Source organism: Amphiura filiformis, chromosome 12, assembly GCF_039555335.1.
Source record: "Amphiura filiformis chromosome 12, Afil_fr2py, whole genome shotgun sequence".
NCBI classification, from domain to species: domain Eukaryota; kingdom Metazoa; phylum Echinodermata; class Ophiuroidea; order Amphilepidida; family Amphiuridae; genus Amphiura; species Amphiura filiformis.
In genome coordinates, this window is record NC_092639.1 from 60,623,702 (window position 1) to 60,645,838 (window position 22,137).

The 22,137-nt window shown below is 35.8% G+C and overlaps 1 protein-coding gene across 1 annotated transcript; it reads right to left on the reverse strand.

Annotated features, from left to right (window-relative positions):
• Positions 1-807: 807 nt before the first annotated feature.
• On the reverse strand, positions 808-21,041 carry LOC140166973 (short transient receptor potential channel 4-like). Its single transcript, XM_072190457.1, has 12 exons — positions 20,478-21,041; positions 13,418-13,571; positions 12,641-12,759; positions 11,690-11,797; positions 11,030-11,255; positions 8,996-9,198; positions 8,153-8,352; positions 7,001-7,188; positions 5,616-5,755; positions 4,702-4,720; positions 3,653-3,749; positions 808-1,180 (listed from the first exon to the last, which is right to left on the reverse strand). The coding sequence occupies exons 1-12, from the start codon at positions 20,910-20,912 to the stop codon at positions 808-810; spliced, it is 2,262 nt and encodes a 753-aa protein (XP_072046558.1). The 5' UTR covers positions 20,913-21,041.
• Positions 21,042-22,137: the final 1,096 nt, after the last annotated feature.

Sequence of the window (22,137 nt, forward strand, 5' to 3'; positions counted from 1 at the left end):
CAAATTATTTGTGTTTGTCAGGTTAACAGAGCAATTTTGACATAATGTCATATTCACACATTACGTCACCCACGCTAAACAGCCAAAATAGCCAGTGGGGTTTCTTTCGGCTAAAAATTGACAAACTCTTTTCCTGACGTTATTACTAATATTATTTCAGCATTTTGTGCAAAGTATAACAAAATTAAAATCTGATGGAAATCGTACGTTATGGCTTTAACCATCTGTATGAAAATTAATGTGAAATGCGCAAAAACATTGACAAACTCTTTTCCTGAGGTTATTACTAATATTATTTCAGCATTTTGAGCAAAGTTTAACAAAACTAAAATCTGATGGAAAATTATGGCTTTAAGGGGGAACTACACCCCTGGCCAATTTTGTGCCTATTTCTCAAAAATTATAGCACATTGGTGACAAGTAAGATATGTATATTATAGGGCAAGGACTAAAACTACTGTACTGAAAATTCAGCAACTCAAAGCATGTAGTTATTGATTTATTGATCAAATATTGGTTTTCCCTCATTTTTGAAAACTTCACAACTGTTGTCTGTGCTGAAATAAAATTTCCAGTGCAGTATTTGCAGTCCTTGCTCCTATAATATACATATCTTACTTGTCCCCAATGCGTTATAATTTTTTTTGAGAAATATGCAAAAATAGGCACAAAATTGGACAGGGGTGTAGTACCCCCTTAGGTGTAGTACCCCCTTAACCATCCGTATGATAAATTAATTTCAAATGCGCAAAAATGCTTTCTTTCAATGATGCTAAAACAATGCTGGACACCAACTTTTGCGCGTTCTTACGTTGTGAAATGTGTCTCTTCACATTCTAACTCATCGGTCTGCTCCTTACAATGCTTCTGCTTCACATGTTCATATGGCCGATACAACTGCGTCAATCCAAGTGCAAATGATACCCAGATGAAGGTATACAAACAAAGAAACTTGATGACAGCACGGAACATCTGCATGAATGACACCTGGAGGATACCTAGAGGAGCAACGAGCACAGTGGCGTCCAAGAGACGTACAAATGTGAGGACATTGGCCACGGCGAAAGCTGCTTCTGCAATGAGGAGTGGTTCATATGCGTACCAGTCCAGACGAGATTCTAATTCACCTATCTTGGGCGTGAGTGAGATGAATCGCACACATTCTGTTTCATTAGCTTCACTGTATGGGAAGATCAAAGTGTGGAATAATTAAAGATTTGTACAACATGACAAGAGTTTTTGTTGGCAATATATTACTTACCCTTCTTTAGAAGACCAATACGCTTGTTGACTTTTAAGGCCACTTTGTCAATATTTATACTCCAGGTAAGTGATGGGTCAAGCCAGGGACAACACCCGGACTCAAATTGGTCAATTTGTTCTATTGGCTCACCTCTAATTTGAATGTTGATCTTATCTTGGATACGGCCATGTTTTTATTGAGTACCAAAAAGAATGAATTTTGGTGGGTTTTTTTTTACGTTGAGCATGTTGAGAGGGAGATATATGGTTTGTAGCCACTGAGCAACATGGGAAAATTTAGAAAATTCTGTTAATTGTATCAATTGTCTTTCCCCTGACGAAAAAAGCAGTATCATCTGCATATAAATAGGGATAACCATCAAAATTTCATGTTGCCCCTATTGCTACAAAAGATCGTGTTCTGGATAGAACTCATCAATAGAAGTATTTTGGTGGTTAAATGGTCAAAATCGGTCAAAAACTGTTCGAATTATGAATTTTCAAAATTCCCATTCTATAGCAATTGGGAGCAAAATTGGCATAAGCATATATTTACCTTTATATATTTCTTTATTTTAACATATATGCAAACATGAAACAACATATTGTGAAAGTATCAAAGGGGTTTCTTATGAAATGGCACTTTGCTAGTCAATGGCATCAATTATTTTTTCAAACCGAGGCGTTGAAATCATGCATTTAGAGAACATTTGGCAAAAATCATCCAAGATGGCCGATATGGCACAAAATCAAAATTGCACTAAGTACAGGTGAACTTTTTTTTTTTCACAACCAAAAATGTCAATGTTATTGGGTTTAATATGACCAATTAGTAGGTGTATGCAAAGAAAATCTTAAGTGTCATTGAAGGTCATTGACTCATTCACAACAATAGAGGTTATCCACTTCACTCATCATGCTCATGTGTGACTTCTAACAAAAGGTGCTGGTTCCCGTAGTATTCCTTATTCAATACAATTCAATGCATGACCTCGAACTTAGCTGCATGACTTTCGCGGGCTATTTTGAAACAGTTATGGTTGCACATTCAGGTACTTCTTTTGAAAGTTCTAAACAAGGTATAGCCAGCAGCAAGTTGTAGATGGTATAGGCCTAAATATAAGAAAACGTTTAGGGTTGAAATCAGGTGAACAATACATCGAATGAGCACGAAACTTCACATTTATGTTCAGATTTATGATTCAAAAGGAGTATGGAAATTCCAAAGGGAAGCTGGTGATTTAATTTGTAACTAGAGATCTACTTGTTCAATTTTTTAACCTTTTTACAGAGGGTATGATAGAGGTATTACTGGCAACTCTGCCAAATTACAGCTCAGTAGGCCACGTTGTTCACCTGATCTTATTGACATGAATATTTTGTGCCATTCTTGAGCAGTGCTGAACTCAGCCACTGGCAATTAAGCGCACTGTGGCGATGGACCAACTTTGACTCGCACTTACAGGAAAATGAAATAAGTTATGTTGCTGTAATTTGCAAGATAGTTACAAAACATAATTGGCATTAACATCCCCAATTTTTACAGAAAAATTATGAAAAATAAAAGAATGAGCTCAATTTAGAAATGTCTGTGCAAGCAGTGCACAGTTGGGCTCCCTGCATGTCTATGGGAGTATTCTAATCAGGTTGATGGTTCATTGGTCATCCCTAATATAAATCTACTCTGCAATCAACACTTTTTAGGATGGTTGGCAAGTCATTGATATATAGGGTAAAAAGGAGGGGCCAAGAACGGAGCCCGGAGTGTCACTCAAAAAGTGCTACACATGCTCGTTAATCAACCCTCAAAACAGACCCTAAATGGCGTAAGTAAATACATTTTCTACGTTGTATCAACAAGGATGCATACCGCTTTTTATTTTAGTGACCCGATGGTCTACAGTGGACTTCACTTCTGGGATTTAAAGATTTGTTTATTAACCAGAAAAAGACTGTCTGATAAGTAAACATTGTTACACATTCAGATAATTGATTGTATTTGTGATTTACATGTAAAAGTATTGTCCAATCATCCTGGATTTGAAATGAACAACGCGTTTCTTTTGCATTATTGAACAGTTTGTTAATTGTGTTTCTTTGAGTGTACTTGGGTAAAAAGTGTTTCCGGTCTTCGGTCTTGCTGGATCGTGACAACATCCACCCTCACTAGCAATGCACCCCAATCTATAATGCACATCGACCACACAAAAGAGTTTGTTTTAAGTACCTATCCAGTTTGCAGAGAACCTTTAAGTTACTTACATGGCTTTGGTATACAAACGTTGTTTATATTTCTTACTTTACCACTTACCACTCTCCTGATCGTCACTTTCTACTGCCACGCCCAGAGTGCCACGCCTGTGGATAACACTAAAGCAACTTAACCAAGTCACAATAATTCTAAACCTACCTTTCAGCCAGCTGTATAACGTCACAGGGAATCAGATCGGATAAATTCCTTTTAGCTGCTAGCTTGGCAATTTCTCCACTTTCAACGGTCGTGTGGTCTGCAATTAAGTTACATGGAAAAGAAAACAGGCATATTAATAAATCGTTGTGGATTCGGCAGAGAGACGAATAAGGGGTGGTGCAATAATTATGTGTACCCCAGGGTGGTGAATTCTCAAAATGGTCTGCCAAAAATCGCTTGCCCCCCTCTAGCCGTGCCAAAATCTTTGCCCCCTTTTGACGTGCCAAAAACCTTTGCCCCCCTTTTATGTGCCAAAAATCTTTGCCCCCCCTTACACAGCTAGATTTTTGGGAACCTGAATTTAATTTAAATCCTAAATTGTCTTATCATATAATACGAGCGCAGGAAATTTTGCATATTTGAACATGTTCCTACACCTTTTTAGGGCGTAAGATAGAGACGGTGCCCAAAATATCTGTGCCAAAAATCGCTTGCCCCCCCCTTTCGACCTGCCAAAAATGCTTGACCCCCCCTTTCGACCTGCCAAAAAATGCTTGCCCCCCTTTTTGGCCTGCCAAAACATCTTTGCCCCCCTATAATTCACCCCCCCGGGGTACACATAATTATTGCACCACCCCTAACAATTTACTATAAACCGACCCTATTTAACACGTGAAGCTCTTCAAGCGATTCGCTGAGCGCAAGTAGCAAAAACCTTTGTTTTATTGTGAGGACAAAGTAACTGAGTGAAAAGCCGTTTTTGCTTTGAAGGCGGTTTGTACTTGATTCTATTCGGCAATGGTATGTCGTGATCACAACGACCTTTCTTAGTGATGTTGGTACAATGTTTACATAATATATTGCATCAAGGGCTTAAAGCCAGAACCATCTATGTCCAAAAATACATGTTACTCATTTCGGCAACAAATGGACGGTTAATTCTGCCCTCTGTAATATATATAAGTGCTCCTTGATATTTTTCTGTTATTCACTGCTAAAATAATATTCTGATAAAACGAAGACAAATCCACACGTAACGCGTAACATACTACAGTTACTGTCCATTTCCTATACACAATACACAGTGCTCTCACCATTGACGCGTGACCTCTACAAATAGTGTATGTTAGAAGTATAGGATATTGCCTAGTTAACGTCACTGTGTGGAAAATAACCAGCCAATATTTAAAGTATTCTCTGAAATTCTAGAAAATATTGTTTTGTAACATGTCCTAAATTTTTAGCTAATTTAGGTGTTTGGAAATATTCGCACTTTGGTGTTTTAGTGTATGTTATAGGTAATAGGACATTGCCTAGTGAACGTCACTGTGTGAAAAATAACCGGCCAATATTTAAAGTATTCTCTGAAATTCTAGAAAATATAGTTTTGTAACATGTCCTAAATTTAGGTGTTTGGAAATATTCGCACTTTTGTGTTTCAGGAAGGATATGTAAACGACAGATAACACCAAAAAATATGAAGAAATTATTTCCAAACCGTGTTAAGTCAACAACCATTATGTTTCTCATTTTCAAGAATGCTGCTTAACAATAAGCAGACTATTGTCTCATTTCGTGAACAAAGGCCCACATAGTATTGTTACCTTTCGTTTGCTTTATAATCGGTTACCCAACTGAAACTATAATACCAGCTCATTGCAATACCGCAAAGGTAAAACAGAAACATATGTAGTGTGGATTTAACCAGAGAAGGTCTGATTTAATCAGTTGAGCTGTTTTCAATGAGTGTTATCTTGGTTTAATAGCTTTTAATGGGGTTTAAGTCCTGCAAAGGTCGTGGTGAATTCTACTGTAGACATGACTGCATCATGATACGTTACTGTGTTGTTGTTGTTGTTGTTGTTGTTGTTGTTGATGATGATGTTGGTAATGATGTTGTTGTTGTTGTTGTTGTTGTTGTTGTTGTTGTTGTTGTTGTTGTTGTTGTTGTTGTTCAACTTACCTGCACGTACGCCACAACGTTAAATATCATATATATCCAGTATAAAACCAATTGAGGTATTTCAATTTGACTCCACCCGATACGGCCGTACATTCGCATACCTTGTCTACACATATCACTTAATTCTCGCCATGTCATACCTGTTAAGAAATGTGTGAAATAAATTTGTCATGAAAAGACTATGAAATGATTATAAACCAAGATACTATGTAATGTCTTTTACACGACGAAAATGAAAACGGTTTAATCATCCGAGAAGAGTGATTCGAGAAGGCTAAGGTATATATAAATGAAATCATCAGGGCTATTGATAATGGAATGTACACCATGGGTATTTTTATGGACTTATCCAAAGCCTTTGATACCATTGATCATGATATATAGTTAAAGTAAATTGTATCATTACGGATTCAGAGGTATTTCCCAAGAATGGTTTAGACATTATCTTTCTAACGTAATTTATTAATAAAGTATTCAAAATTCAAAAACGGGCCTTATGGGTAATATCAAATACCGTAGTCCATACTTATCCCATTCCAAACGTATGATTGATATTTTTGACATGTATAAGAAACAAACGGGAATTTTCATACAAATAAGATATGCTTCCACCGTGATTTGATGGAATTTTCATAGAACATCAAGCAAAACGGCATTACTCTTGTATTTAAAATCTGCTAGAACAATAGGTCATTTTAAAAGAAATCTGGTCCTTTATTTTCAGACAGTGTAATGCTTATTTTTTGTGGTCACTAAATGTGAAAAATTATAATCTATAATCTTGTTGATTCAAATTCCTATTGCATTGTAAGTTTATTGAGCTTGCTTGCTACATGTTTGTATTGTTTTTTAGTAAATAATTATGTTTTGGGTTTGTTATTTGTCTATTTTGCATGTTTTTTTGATGATGGAAATAAAATAACCATGAACTATGACGTCCATGTATTCTTTTGCCATGAGCTGGAATATGTAAACGACAAATGTGTCTTCTGGCAGGCTCTTCCTCAGCATGCTCTGGCAAATAAAGGACATGGACTATGAGGCAGCACAGCCATGACAGCTGGCAATTCCTTACAAAGGGGATTAGAGGCGAAGTGTTGCCTATGTTATAGTCTATATATCTACCTCGTGTCACCGGCATTAGCTTTGAAGTTCAGCGTATGCTGCGTTGGCTTAGCGTGGTTTCTTGCGTGTATATATGCGGCACGTTGATCGCGTGCGTAAAAGTATGCACAAGCACCAAAGAATGCTAAGCTAACGCAGAACACGCTGAATTTCAAAGCTAGTGCCGGTGACTAGAGGTAGATATATAGACAATAGTCGTGGCATCTCATCCGTTTAATACAATACTATACACCATAATACTGTATTTTAGCATCACTTACCAACTATCCAAATCCAGACTATCAAAGGGTGTAAACTGGTGTGTGTCCTGTACTCTATATAAGCTTTCTCCAATTCCTCACTTGTGTCATGACTAGATACGGTGAATATTGTGGTATCTAGCATTTGAAAGGTTAATATCAGTAGTAAAACTATTCGAGACGAGGAATAAAATATAAATTTCACATATCTGAAAGAGAAAAATATGGAATAAACTAGTGAAAAGTGCGCAAAGTTGATTGCTGTTCAGTTGATATAATGTTTGACATTTTTCCACACGCTACTGTTGGTGGCTGTGTGGTGTGGGGTATGGATGGGGTGTGGGTGTATTGTGGGGCGAGTTTGGGGTTGGGTATGGTGTGTTGGGTGTGTATGGTGCATGTGGTTATATATACACATTAAATGTACGCCTGATGTGTGCTAGGTATATCTGTATGTTTTAGTAATATTGAACATGAAAGAAGAAGTGTACTTAAAGACCTTTTCAGTGATCACGGCGAAAGTGTAAAAAATAAAGTTGTATATAAATTACTTAAGACTACGTGCTCTTTTTGGTTGAAATTTTTGAAAATATTAAAGTAATATTTTCCTACAACTAAATATCATTATAATCAGGAAATTAATGATGCATCTGGTAGCTTAGATCATAACTTTCATATACTTAGTTGCAATTATCCCAGATAATTCTTGATTTGTTTTTACAGAGTCTTGAATTGTCGAGTTTTTGATCAAAAAACATTACGGTGTATTTTGAAACTCGAGGCCATAACTCTTCTCAAATTAGCCCCAAGTCATAATTTATTATATACACGTGTAGCCCCCATTCAAATACATTTATAGCTAATTTCTTATGTAGAGACGTTATAGTTTAAAGAAGATGTCCTATTTTGTGCGGCTTTCGGCTTACCCACTACGTTAGCACATCTATCATGTCTATGCTACTAACAAGGGTACAAAAACTGAATTTTGATGATTAACAATTTTCCGAATGAGCAAATCACTGAATAGGCCTTTGAAGGTATTAATCTTTTGCAAGCTTTTGAATATTGTTAATGCAATGTGTATTGGGGTCGGTGAGATTTCTTTATGGGATAGATGGGTAGATGTTGTTATGACCATGTGACCATTTATCTATACTTGGGCTCTATACTTACGGACATCTCATAAGTCGTTTAAATGTTGAGCAGCAATTAAACCCTGAACAGATAAGGTAGATGATGCCCAATATAGGCCAAAGTGTTCCCAGACAGAGTGTGGCAAGGCTCCGTTTGAGACTTGATCTGTTCATGTGCTCGTCAAATCCATGACGCCATCTTCCCCAGATGTATTCCTGACTTTTACTGTGCGCTATAAACTATTGAAGAAATAATAAAATTTGCTAAGGATAAATTACACTGTAGAAAAAATATGTGCTGTAATTGAGAAATTTGCAACTCAAAGAAATCTCCAAGCCAATTGTTCTCTTATTTAACCTGTTGCTCTTGTTGCTGGTGTTATTATTTTATTGTAATTCTTATACTCAACCTGAGTGAATCATTTAGCGTTTAGACAATTAATAGCCAGGGCTGGGTGTACGAGATGACAAAAACTGATTGTTACTGTGACCTCGACAATGTCCCATCAAAAACTTTAACACTGGTCCAAGCTCTATCTACAAACGGCGTCAATCCGTCTTGGATAATTTTGTCCCCAAAATGGGGGTAAACATGTCTTTCTGCCCTCCGCCACCAGGATTGATGCAAAATATAAGCATATAGAGTTTTTTCGATGACGGCTAATTTAATACGAAGCAGCCGTAAATATGCCACTGCAATAGATTGGTCTTTCAATAATACTTGTTTGTATGCGCTTGTATCAGTAATTTATTTGCTCAAGCTCCATAATGCTATAATTTTGTGGGTGAAGGACGCATGGATTAATTTAGCTTTCATCAAAAATACTCTATTATTGTGCTTGTAGACGAGGTTTTACGGTATATTATCTACTAGCCTCCTTACCTTTTTATGTTTCAAGTCCATCGCTTGACACAACCTAATTGGTATATTCTCTGGTACATTGAGACAACATGTGAACTTTTTATACGCCGCGGGATCATCACCATTCAGCAATGTTTCCATTTCTTCTCCGTTGACTAAGTTTAAGATCCGCAGCTCCATTTCTTCTAAGCGCTCCTCCAAAAGAGTATATTCATCACGCATACCTACAAGGACAAGTTGGGACTTTTTACAACATTTATCTAACATACCAATCTGTAAGCGCTCTTTTTTAAAAGTCATAGTTCATTGAATTTACAACCATATGACAAAACAGGCGAAAATAGTAACTTTTTGCACAAGATTTGCAATTTAAAGATAATTGGCCATTGCTCATTCTTGTGACTCCAGTATATGGACAATATAAGTGCGCTTTTTCATTTAATGACATAAAATTTGAAAAATATTGTAAGGAACACTTTTGGTCAAAAATGTGCTTGGATAGGTAGATTTCAACAGATTTTCCACATTCGCCTTGCTATAACATTGAATTGCGTTATCTGTTGACCTAGTGACGAAAAGTGTTTTTACGGGTAAGTGTTAGCTTTCGTTTGATATAAAAAAATTCTGGTTATATGAAGGGAACACTTGAGGTTTCAACAAAAACCAATCAAAGAGGCCAATTTTTCAGCTAGAAGCTCCACAGGTCTTATATTGCTATGCACTCAACCGTGTCATACTGCAGTTACTGTCCGTTTTCCTATACACAATACACAGTGCTCTCACCATTGACGCGTGACCTCTACAAATGATGTATGTTGGAAGAATGGACACTTGCCTAGTTAACATCACTGTGTGAAAAATAACCAGCCAATATTTAATTTATTCTCCAAACTTCTAGCAAATATATTTCTCTAACATGACCTAAAATTACAGCTAGGTTAGATGTTCAGAAATGGTCGCACTTTTGTAAAATATGAGTGAGGGCAAGGCATAGCTAGCCAACTCCCCGTGTTAATTGAATGGAGATTTGACCGAAAATATTGGTATCGGACGGCTCACTTCTGAAGGATGCCACAAAGAAACGGTACAAGCTACATTTAAATTATTCTATGAAATTCTAGAAAATATAGTTTTGTAACAGGTCCTAAATTTTTAGCTAATTTAGGTGTTTGGAGAGGGTCGCACTTTTGTGTTTTAGGAAGGATATGTAAACGACAGATAACACCAAAAATATGAAGAAATTATTTCCAAACCGTGTTAAGTCAACAATCATTATGTTGCTCATTTTCAAGAATGCTGGTTTACAAAAAGCACGCCATCAGTCGCAACGTCGGTTCGTCCGTCAAAATAGGTATGTCTGGTTGACCAGATTTAAATTAAATCTTAATTTCAACATACCCAGATGAATGAGAGTCTACACAGTTTTACACATACCATTGTTTCCTTTCGTTTCCTTTATAATCGGTTACCCAACTGAAGCTATAATACCAGCTTTATTGCGATATCGCACATGTAAAACAGACACTTGTGCACAACCAGAGAAGATCCGATTTAATCAGTTGAGTTGTTTCAATGAGTGTTATCTTGGTTTAATAGCTTTTAATGGGGTTTAAGTCCTGCAAAGGTCGAGATGAATTCTACTGTAGACATGACTGCATCATGTAGTGTAATCAAAGACTGTGGTGGAGCAGGGAAGTGCCGAAAATGTGTGCCCAGGTGTATCGAGGTGGAAACTGTGCGCATGATGGTTTATAAGAGAATCGTTTTTGTATAGAAACCATTCCATATGGACCATGAAGACTAGACATTGTTTTCACAGGTTACATCCACACCCGTTTTGTTGTCAATGAATCATCACTATCGGTGATGTAATGATGATAGGCTAGATCATTTTAAGACATGTACAAATTAACGGATATTCCGTAAATTATTGTTTTACTAGCTTCACATGTATAATCATATTCCTCCGATTAAAAAAAACCCAAACGAGCGGCATCTATTATTGAAACTTTGTTTTTCAGTTTTCCTGACACTCCTTTTCCATTGACCACGTACCTCGTTCTTCCAGACTAGTTTTCTCTTGACGTCTAACTTCACGAATCTTTTCTGTCGTCTCAAACACATCCCGTAGCATGTCATCGCTGGTTTGCAGGATATATGCTTCCGACGCGAAAGCTTCACAGAGATGGAAAACCGCCCGGGCTCGTCCAGGACGACCGTTGTCAAAGTTTCTGCGGACCTCTTCTAAAGTGGGCATCACGGCGCCAAATTTGAGGAGTATCTGATGAATTATTGTTATTCAGCATTGTGAGTAAAAATATTGATAAACGCATACCATACCCCAGCACCCTACACACCTCCATTCACACCCCACATTCATCACACACACCGACATAATTCACACCCCACACTCATCACACACACCGACATAATTCACACCCCACACTCATCACACACACCGACATATTAAAGACAGATGACCTAAGAAGCTTCAAGGTTAATATTAAATATTAAAACGTTCACAATGTAATCTTATTATTTCTGGTGATACCGCTATACAACAGTGTTTTGAGAAATAAGAAACATGGTTATAAGATAAAACAAACAGCCGATAATAATAAACTAACTACTCTCCATTCCCCATGTCCACCAACCAATAAACAATAAACAATTCTGGCATAGAGCCAAGAATGTAACAGCACCTGTGCCATTTACCTTAAGAATCTGGAACCGATTCATACGTGCAGCCAGGATGATAGCGGTGGTTTCCACGGGAAATTCATCATCTGTGTCATGGACGCCGAATATATCCTCTCCATTTGCCTGAGAAAATCATATGAAATGTCCAAAAAATGCTGCTTTATTTTGTGATTTTTACATACTAGTACCTTATTAGTAATATGATGTATCAGATCACCAAAGAAACCCGACAATAACATACGAAATAAATTACGAACGAAGAACAATCGAAAGATATTGTTCTCACTGGTTTGAGAAAAATGTAGGCAACTTTGACTGACATCCTACGTCAACGAGGTCTACTGTGGTTTATAAGGTCATGTTAGAAGAATATACTGCAACACAATAAAAAATAAAGATGCTTCTCTGCACCATGCCGGCCTAAAGTCCAGTGGCGTAGCCATCAGGAGGCAGCTGCCCACCCCTTGTGAGAAGTCTTCTTTTTTTGTACTTTTTCGGAAAATGTTGTCCTCCTTGAAAGACCCCTCCCCTATCCTCTTATAATACTTCCTTCAGAAAAAGTCCTGGCTACACCACTGCTCACGTCCAAAGGGAAGACCCAGTGACGTAGTATACGAACGGGCATAGAGGACTGGAAACTGCAAGACTGGTGGAAAGAGAGAGAGTGTGGTCAGGTGCATGCCCCGGGGGCTTGTGGGCTTTGGGGCTGCACAGAGAGAGGGGAAAGGAAGAGGGGAGAGAGTAGGAGCGTAACCAGTGGGGGCAGGGGGCAGAAAAATCGAGAGGGGGAGGGAGGGAAAAGGGAAATGGCGCCCGAAAAATCTGAGGTGGACCCATATGACTGATGACTGGAAAGGCATCCTATCTGTAGCTGGAACTAGTCCTAGGACTGGACGTAACGATGGTATTAAGTAAAGTAATTCAAGATTTACACTGGGTATCCACATACCTCAAAAATCCACATACCTCAAAAATCCTTTTATGGTTACAGATGAGAGCCACAGCAGCAGGACAATCAAGTTCAATCAATCTTAGCAATGTTACTCCAATCTTGATGCCACGGTTGAATAGCAATGTTGCGATCTCTGTTGTTAGGGTAAGACAAGAAACAAAGATGTACAATTTATTTATTTTTACTCACTCACTAAAATTAAATTTAAAGTCATTTGGGGGCAAAAGCGCAGCGGCGTATAGGTGAGGGCAGTTGCATAAACTTCAGGGATGAAAATGGGAACGACAAAGAGTAAAGTGTCATTGAAATGGCTGAAAATCACTGGATTTGCGATGACAAGGTAATGTATGTATGAACTCGAAAACAATTTTTTAAATTAAAGCCTTAATGTACGATCCTTTTAAATTTTTAGATTTTTCTTGTAAATAACATATAAGATAAAAGTTAAATCGAATTCTGGAAATAAAATTTGCAACTTACATGTGACAGTTGCGTCCGGTCACTCAGGCATCTGATTGGTCAAGTGACAAGCGACGAAGAAGATTTTGCAAAACTTGGTCCCGAAGCTTGGTCCCAGGCGTGTAGCAGTTGAAAGCTTTGCAAAATCTTCAACGTCGCTTGTCACTTGACCAATCAGATGCCTGAGTTACCGGACGCAACTGTCGCATGTAAGTTGCAAATTTTATTTCCAGAATTCGATTTAACTTTTATCTTATGTTATTTACTGGATGACTAATCTACAGAAAAGACTTATTTGGAAAGAACGTTGTAACTATAATGATTATACGTACCAACATTTTCGTTTTCTAGAGCTATTTGCACACCAAATTTCCCGTCTGCTCCTACAACATCCAGGTTGATATCATCTCTATCATGGAGTAACTTCATCAATGCTTCATGGTCATTTCGTCTAATTGCAGAGATATAGTCCGCCTCAAATGTGTCCTGGAATTTAAACAAAAATAAAGTGCCAAACTTATTGGTCAAATTGAAAAAGTGAAGTTTTGAAATGATAGTGGATAATCCCGGATATACAACCATTGTTTAGTACGGAAGTAACTAAGGGCCATGTGGGTTCGCTTTGTAACGCAAGAAGTTAGGATCTTGTGATCACAAATCCCGACTTCTTGTGTTCCTGACTTAGCCAGTTTGAAATAAAGAGATAGTAAAGATATAAAAATAAAGAAATAGTTAAGACAACTCAGGATCTCTAGAACTCATGAAATCTGTTCAATTTTCACGGCGTTAGTATTTTAATTGTAAACACATCCACTTTAGTTATCTCGAGATCCTATTTTCATGACTTAAAGTAACGAACTCGTGAACTAAATAAATAAATGTAGATATTTATATAGCGCTTTTATGCCGTAAACAGCCTCAAAGCGCTTTACATTTATTACGTGAACTCAAGCCAGGCTTGAGTTCCTGACTTCACGACTTTAAAGTCAGGAACTCGTGAACACAAGCCGCGCTTGAGTTCCTGACTTCACGACTTTAAAGCCAGGAACTCGTGAACACAAGCCGCGCTTGAGTTCCTGACTTCACGACTTTAAAGCCAGGAACTCGTGAACTCAAGCGCGGCTTGAGTTCCTGACTTCACGACTTTAAAGCCAGGAACTCGTGAACACAAGCCGCGCTTGAGTTCCTGACTTCACGACTTTAAAGCCAGGAACTCGTGAACTTTAACGTGTGTGTTACAAGCGTCATCATTTAATAGATCGGCATGACTCGAATGGTAACTTCTCATTCTATACCAAAAAAAAAGTGAGTTCATTATGATGTGGTTGAACAAATAAAATTATGACGCTAATTTTTCTGATGGGTCAAATCCAAGATGGTGTCAAGTTAAATACAATAAATTCAATATGATCCGATCAAGTTGTACTATACTTTTAATTATTCTTTTAATCAGCAGGAACAAACGGTTCAAAATATCAGCACATTGTCTTTTTTGCCAAAGCGGTGGACCGCTTTGGCACTTGAGATCAAAATCTTAGTAACGTATTAGATTTATATTACACTGTTATGGGATTATGCTGAGTTCTTAAGGAATCGGATAGGAACCTTTGCACAGTATTTTTTGTGGGACCTGAGAGCACATTAGACATATATCGACATTCTGGATACGGGGAATGTCTTTCTCTATATCTAATTTTTATTTCATTTATTTATTTTTGCATTTTTTATTTTATTTATTTATTTATTTATTTATTTATTTATTTATTTATTTATTTATTTATTTATTTATTTATTTATTTATTTTTACGATTTAATACAAATCTTGTGGCAAATTATAAAAATTTGATATTTTTAATAGTTTTAATACTTAACAGTCCTTTCACAAAGTTGGTCCACAGACATAATAGATAATTATGATATTAGTAGTTAATCCCTTAGCTACAGAAGTTAACACCTTAGTTTAGCCATTTAATTTAATATTAATCTAATATAAACTGCGTTGTCTTTTTTTTAATTCGTGATATAATATAAATTTTATGGCAAATTATTAAAATATGATTTTTTTTTTTTTTTTTTTTTTGGATATTTAACAGTCCTCGAAGCTGGGAGGAAAAGCCGACGGTCATTTTAAAATTTTGACCTTTTGTATTGATGGTACACATTATTTTCCCCAAAAATACCTAAAATTTTTAATAATTTGCCATAAAATTTGTATTATATCGCGAATTTTAAAAAAAAATCGAAATTATTCAGAAGGACATCCCTCGTATTTAGAATGCAATTCGATATGCCAATGTGCTCTCATTCCCAGAAAAATACTTTGCAAACGTTCCTATCCGAGCCCTTATCAACAGCAGATGGGATATATAATGTTGTCTGGGGTCTATAACCCTAATGATATCGTATGTCGCATCTGTTTAATATTCCCCTTCCTATGTGGGAAATGTATTAGGTCTATTACAGTTAAAGGAAGGTGACCTGATATATTTGGAAAATCAAATTCTTTAAAACTTATGTATAACATAAACTGTTGTCCCTTTCAAGCATTCATGCAAAAAGATCATGTAAATGTTCATTGTAAATGCGACTAATTCTTCATGGAATTACTGACATTTTAATACAGCATAAAACTGGCAGTCTACAGTGTTTTTATTAATGATACTCATCGTGATCATGTAATAAATTGATATCAAATAAGAGATCATATTTTTCTAATTAACATACTGAAATTAGGAGTTCCAAATCGGTATATTTCCAAAGATATCATCAAAAAACTGCTGAATTAGTCAAAAATGTGGTATATCATATTTGAGACTACTTCGGCAGTTTTTTGACGATTTCTTCGAAAATAAACCGATTTGGAACGCCTAATTTCAATATGTTAATGAGAAAAATATGAGCTTTCACCTGATACCAAAATCTGATAATGAATCCCGGAATATCAATAAACAATAAAATAATCTGCATGTGTACAACCCATAGGCGGCGGAAATACCCCACCCCCCTCATAAAAATCCGAATAGGGATTTTAAAAAAACCAAAGCAATAATTTTGAGGCCCTATTGGATAAAAGCTTAGTTTTTAGGCTTTTTTGAGAAATCCTAGAATTTGATATCCAAAATGTGTTTTAATTTCTCGTGCATTTTAATAACCGAAAGCAAGTCCACCACTCCCTAGCTTGGCGGTACGTTGAGTGCACTCTTATTAGCAAATGCATTCATTAAAGGTGTGGTAACTTTTTAATTGACAATGCAAGATGAAATATACATTTTTTAATATAAATTAGTCAAGGAGTTAAATATAATAACAGATTTGGTGTAAAATAACAATTTGGAGAATTCAAAATAACACAAAAAAAACAAGCCCAAATTTGGCTTTTGTGTTTTTTGTTTGTTTGTTGTTTGTTTTGGGTTTTTTTTGTAATCTAGACGCTTGTTGATCTTTGACTTGTTTTTGATTACATCTCCAAAAGTAAACATCTAACTGAAATGATTTAATTTGTGTTCCTTGTATCAGGAGGCCGAACATATTTTTGAGCATTTTACCCCATGTGATTCCCAGGGAATCCCTTTTGGCACATTTATATTTTTAATTGGCGTTTACTAACATGTTCACCAGACCAATACAAGCTAAAATCAATATCAAATATAGAGTGGGCACCATTTTCCATTTTAGCGTAGGTTCGAGGCTGACTATTCGTTTAGTACATACGGCAAAAGAAATAAAGGTACCAATTATTTTCACCCCTGTATATCCTAAACACAGACCATAACCAGCAGCTAATAGCTTTTACTAACTGCTACTGCTTCTCTGCACTTAGTAGTGAACATGCTCTCTTACAGTAAAGACATAGCTTATACTTGCTCTGGGCTTGTCTTGTTTGCTACCCTTTACTTGCCTTCAGTTTTTGTCTTGTATTTGGTTTTAAACTACAGCATGTAGTTTTAGTTGTTTAATTTAATATTTTGTCGTCTGTCCCTGAAGAAGAGTAGTTTATCTGCTCGAAACGTCGGTTGATTTTTTGTCTGTTAGGTTTTGTTTGTCGACTATGTACACAGTGATTTTCATCACTCCAGTGTACTTTTGTACTGTTTTCCTGACACTTCTGTGGGTTCTGGAATTGGCAATTTCGGCCATTTAATTTTGGCACTCGGCACCGAACTTTCCTGTTTCTAGGCCTACATTGGTTGTTTGGTTTTTGTCTACTTATGTGCTCAGTGATTTTCATCGCTTGTTCTAGTACACTTTTTCTTCTTATGCCTATTTTGTTCCCCCCCCTTCGTACTGTCTAGTCTGTATTTTACTTGTTCCCCCACGTCAAGTTGGTGTACCTTGCTTTTTTTCTTTCTAATAGCTACATCTTTTAGCTCGGATTTAAGACCTCATTCGTTGAAATCGGTCAGGAAACAAAGACACGGTGATCCAAAATCCTAAGGAAGGTCTAAATTAAAATTGCAGATTCTACTAGTGACATTTGATGAATTTTTAATTCGAATTTTAATCAATTCGATTGATCCGGGTTTAGGTCTATAGTGGGCCTTGGGATATCCGGGGTCATATTGCTCTCTATTGTAGGCCTATGCATGTTATGCTGCTTTGTTTGATATACTATGTTAAACTATAAATAATCAATCAACCAATATTCTACAATTTAACATGTTTAAATCAAATATATTATCTCAATAATCTATTCCCAAACTTTGACGCTTTAAAACTGTATTTTAGCTACTGTTGTCATATCAAGTTTTGGCTTAAACATGTTGAATGTTTAATTTCGTTTCAACATGTATAAGGGAAAGCCTATCTCTTGTCCTTATTGGCATCCAGAAAGTGTCTCTGTATTATCGAAGTTGGTACTGACTGTGTGTAGATTGTCTGACTTTATGCTGAATATGTCATAATGAATTGTCAATGCTAAAATGCTGAATACTTAAAAGATTAAGAATAATATAATATATCACACTGAATGTGTGACGCAAACTTTAGGATAATCTTTTCAAATGAAAATCTCGGTATTAAATTGAATCCATTTGATATTGCCTTACTTTTTTCCATCTTGAAATGGGTTACGCTCTTGTTCTTGCTGTTTCTGTATCAAAAGGTTTAACAAATACTGGTACAGATAAGTAATCACATCATGATCATCATCATATAATATACACCAACCTCATATTCACAGATCATATTGTAGTACTGGGTGCAGAACATCTCAGGTGCTCTGTTGTAAGTTTTTGTATCCATTTTTTCGACCATATCCTTCAACTTGGACATTTCCGTTTTCAATTGATGGGCATTTGATTGCCTTGAAGAGGCACTTGGATCTGCTTCATCTGCATCAACCTCTGTACCATTAGCAACAACAGGTGTAATTTCCACACATTCCTCTACTAGATCATCTACCTTGGTGTATAATCCATCTACCGTTTCTGCGTCTTTGTTATGGTGACGCCATAAGTCACTGTGTCGTCGTAGAATGACCTCCTCATCACAGATATTAAAATCACTTTCTGAGCCTTCTTCTGATTCGGTTTCCGAGGAGATGTCGTCCTCTTTTGCATCATCGTTTTTCACATCTGCTGTTTTTTTATCACCCCACATCCATTTCCACATTTTTTACGTTATGACTTTTGTCCGTTTTTAGAGTAAAGCTATTTTTCCGCGTGGTATTCATTCGCAAATCTCTAAGTTCAGTGTGTGGTGTCGATAGCATCTCTAGTCTCGTCAAAAGCTAGGATCTTATTATATATTCAAAAATTCAATACTCATTGGAAAATCCACAATCCAAAATTCAATTGCTTAACTTTAGGCTAGAGTCAGATTAGACGGGAGAAAGGAAGAGTGAGTAAGTAAGCAAATATTTATTTATTTATTTATTTATTTATTTATTTATTTATTTATTTATTTATTTATTTATTTATTTATTTATTTATTTATTTATGTATTTATTTATTTATTTATTTATTTATTTATTTATTTATTTATTTATTTATTTATTTATTTATTTAAATTAATTAATTATTCAATTAATCAATTCAGGGTCATCTGAGGTCAAACATCTGGGCCTATAGGGTTCAAATCATTCAAAGTACTTAATTGTGGTAACATTTTAGTGACAATACCTCAGGATTACAGTTGCGTATGTATAAATGTACAGTATCGCTATTTTAGCCGCATGAAGCGCGGGTATGCCGCTGAGTTTTAGGCAATTTTCGATGTGTTCCTATTTTTTATTTGTAGTTGTTCGATATTCTGAATCAAATCAAATCAAGTAAAATCAAATCGCCTGTGTCAACGACATAAATTGACATTTAAGAAATCTAAAAATAGCTATCTGTCCCCAGGGCATCACGGGACGCGTGAAACAGAACTTATATTTGCAAAATTGTATGAATTCGATAAATTGTTTTATTTGGTATATATACTGTCTGTAATTACGACTTCCTGAAATGGTTCATTTTGTTAGTCGTTTTTCAAAAATGATGAAATAATATTAGTAATAACTGTCAGGAAGGTTTCCTGACCGTTAATTAATAAGAAAGCAAGCCCATTTGATATCTTGGCCGTTTAACGTGGAGAATTATTCATGTATATTAATGCAAGATATGAAAAGTATACATCTTTGGAAAGGAAATTAGTCAAGAATCTAAATATAAACACAGATTTGATGTAAAAATAACAATTAGGAGAAATTACAAAGCGCATTTTAACCTCAAATTTTTGTAACACACTATATAGGAAAAAGTAACGTTTGTGTGTTTTTAGTAATCAAGACATTTCAACAACACATTCCAGGAACGGTTTTTTTTTTATTTTATTTTTATTTTTTATTTAAACTTACTTTTTTAATTATAAAATGCTTAATCTCTTCTTGTTCTTACTGTTTTTGTATTTTACATTGCAAAAGGTGTTCTAATTTGATGGTACTGGCTGCTAAGAAATACATAAGTACCCAGCAAACACAAAACTTTTTAAAACGTTTTAAACGTTTAATAATTTGGATTTTGGTTTTGGTAAAAACGTTTTAATAGCATTTAATGGCGGGTTTTATTATGTCCATGAAAACCTTTGACAACGTTTTGTATGAAAACACACTACAACAACATTTTAAAAATACATATGTATTGTCAAAATGTTAAAATGAAATATAATTTTAAAATAGTTTTGCAAACATTTTTGCCAAATATTTTGTCAACACTTAAATAACATTATTCTAAAATATTTGCGGTAAGTTTTCAAAAAATGTTTTTGAATGTTATGAAAACGTTATATACCTTTTATATATCCTTTATAAGACATTCCAACGTTTTAATGGCATCCTTTTCCGAATAATGTCGAAAACGTTTTGTGTTTGCTGGGTAATCACATCATTATCATGATTATGTTTACACCAACCTCATATTCATTGGTCATATTCCAGAACATCTCAGTTGTCTTGTTGCTCGTTTTTGTATCCATTTTTTTGACCATATCCTTCAATTTGGACATTTCCGTCTTTAATTGATGGGCTATTGATTGCCTTGAAGAGGCACTTGGACCTGCTTCGTCCGTATCAACCTCTGTACTCTCAACAACAGGATGAAATTCCTCTACTAGTTCATCTACCTTCTTACACAGTCCGTCTACGGTTTCTGCGTATTTGTTATGGCGACGCCGTAAGTCCCTGAGTTGTCGTAGAACTGCCCTAGATAGGTTGTCCTCCTCATCCCCGATATCAACATCACTTTCAGAGCCTGCTTGTGATGCGATTTCCAAGGAGATGTCGTCCTCGTTTGCATCATCATTTTTCACATCTGCTGTTTTTTTACCTCCCAACATCCATTTCCACATTATTTGCGTTATTTTTTATTTAATTTTGTCGGATTTTTGCAGTGAAACTAATCGGAATATCTCCGCGTGGTGTTCATTCACAAATCTCTAACAGTTCATTCATAACTGTGTAGTGTCGATAGCGGCAGATCTCCAGCAGCTAGCATCTTATTATATTCACAAATCAAATACTCATTGTGATTCTCAAAATCAAAAATAAACACGCATCACAAATTTATGAAATATATATATTTTTATTACCAGTTGTTTCTATTATTGTACTTTTTAGCATAAAAATGTGATTTGTTAACAAAATTTATTATCATAATATTATCATAAAACCATGAATTTAATAATAAATTTTGGATACAGCTGTGCATGTTAGAGACGTTGAACCGCATTTAAAATAAAAGGTGTTGCCGGATTGAAAACAAAACTACCAAAAAACCCGCGGGCAAAAGCGTATTTTCACTGAAGTTGGAGAGACGATTAATAGCTAAATATTTATACTGAATTTTATAGCATTATGTTTAAACTATTGAATTTGTTTTCGTTATTATACTTGCTTGTCTTGTCTTGTAATCGATATTATGTTAGATATATCAATATACATGTACTTACATACAACATTCAACATTTGTTTCAGCTCTGCCTTACACTATGGACCACAATGGCCTCATCCCAGTGACATTGTTCAATAACCTCAATTAAACAATCATAGTGTAAAATTTGACCTCAAGTTGCAGAATATGAGTTTTTGTACCCAAATTTTCAAAGGTCATTCAATGAATGTACAAATCTATTGGGGTTAATTAACTGTGTCCTGATGGATGAGCTTGTTGTGGATCCTAGTGTTATGAGCTGTGCTTAATGTGATGACTAAACTAACAAAGCTTAACAAGACGTCTTTGTACAAAGCGAATCACATATGCAATGTGCTATTCGCAGTTGAAATCCATACACCCCAATAGAACGCATGACCTTAAGCGTCCACACAGGGTGTGTGAATTTCAAATGGGGTTACCTGAATGGCTGACTCCATCCATTTGAAATCTGCACCACCTTTGTTGAAGATTTCCGGGAAGGTTAAGGTCAGGGGGTATATGGATTTCAACTGGAATAGCCCGGGGAATAGCCCAATGAAATCCGATACTTTCTTAAAACATTATTTATCTTTTGAAATGCTCCTGTGAGACCAACAATGCTATTGTTATAATTGTTTTACCATAAGCGTGACTAGTGCTCA

Bases quoted from the DNA above. Each gene is read 5' to 3' on its own strand.
- LOC140166973 (XM_072190457.1), bottom strand. From the start codon at position 20,912: ATGTGGAAATGGATGTTGGGAGGTAAAAAAACAGCAGATGTGAAAAAT. The intron at 12,760-13,417 runs GTACGTATAATC...CCCTAACAACAG, and splicing joins TCTAGAAAACGAAAATGTTG to AGATCGCAACATTGCTATTC. The intron at 5,756-7,000 runs GTAAGTGATGCT...ATTTCTTAACAG, and splicing joins AGTCTGGATTTGGATAGTTG to GTATGACATGGCGAGAATTA.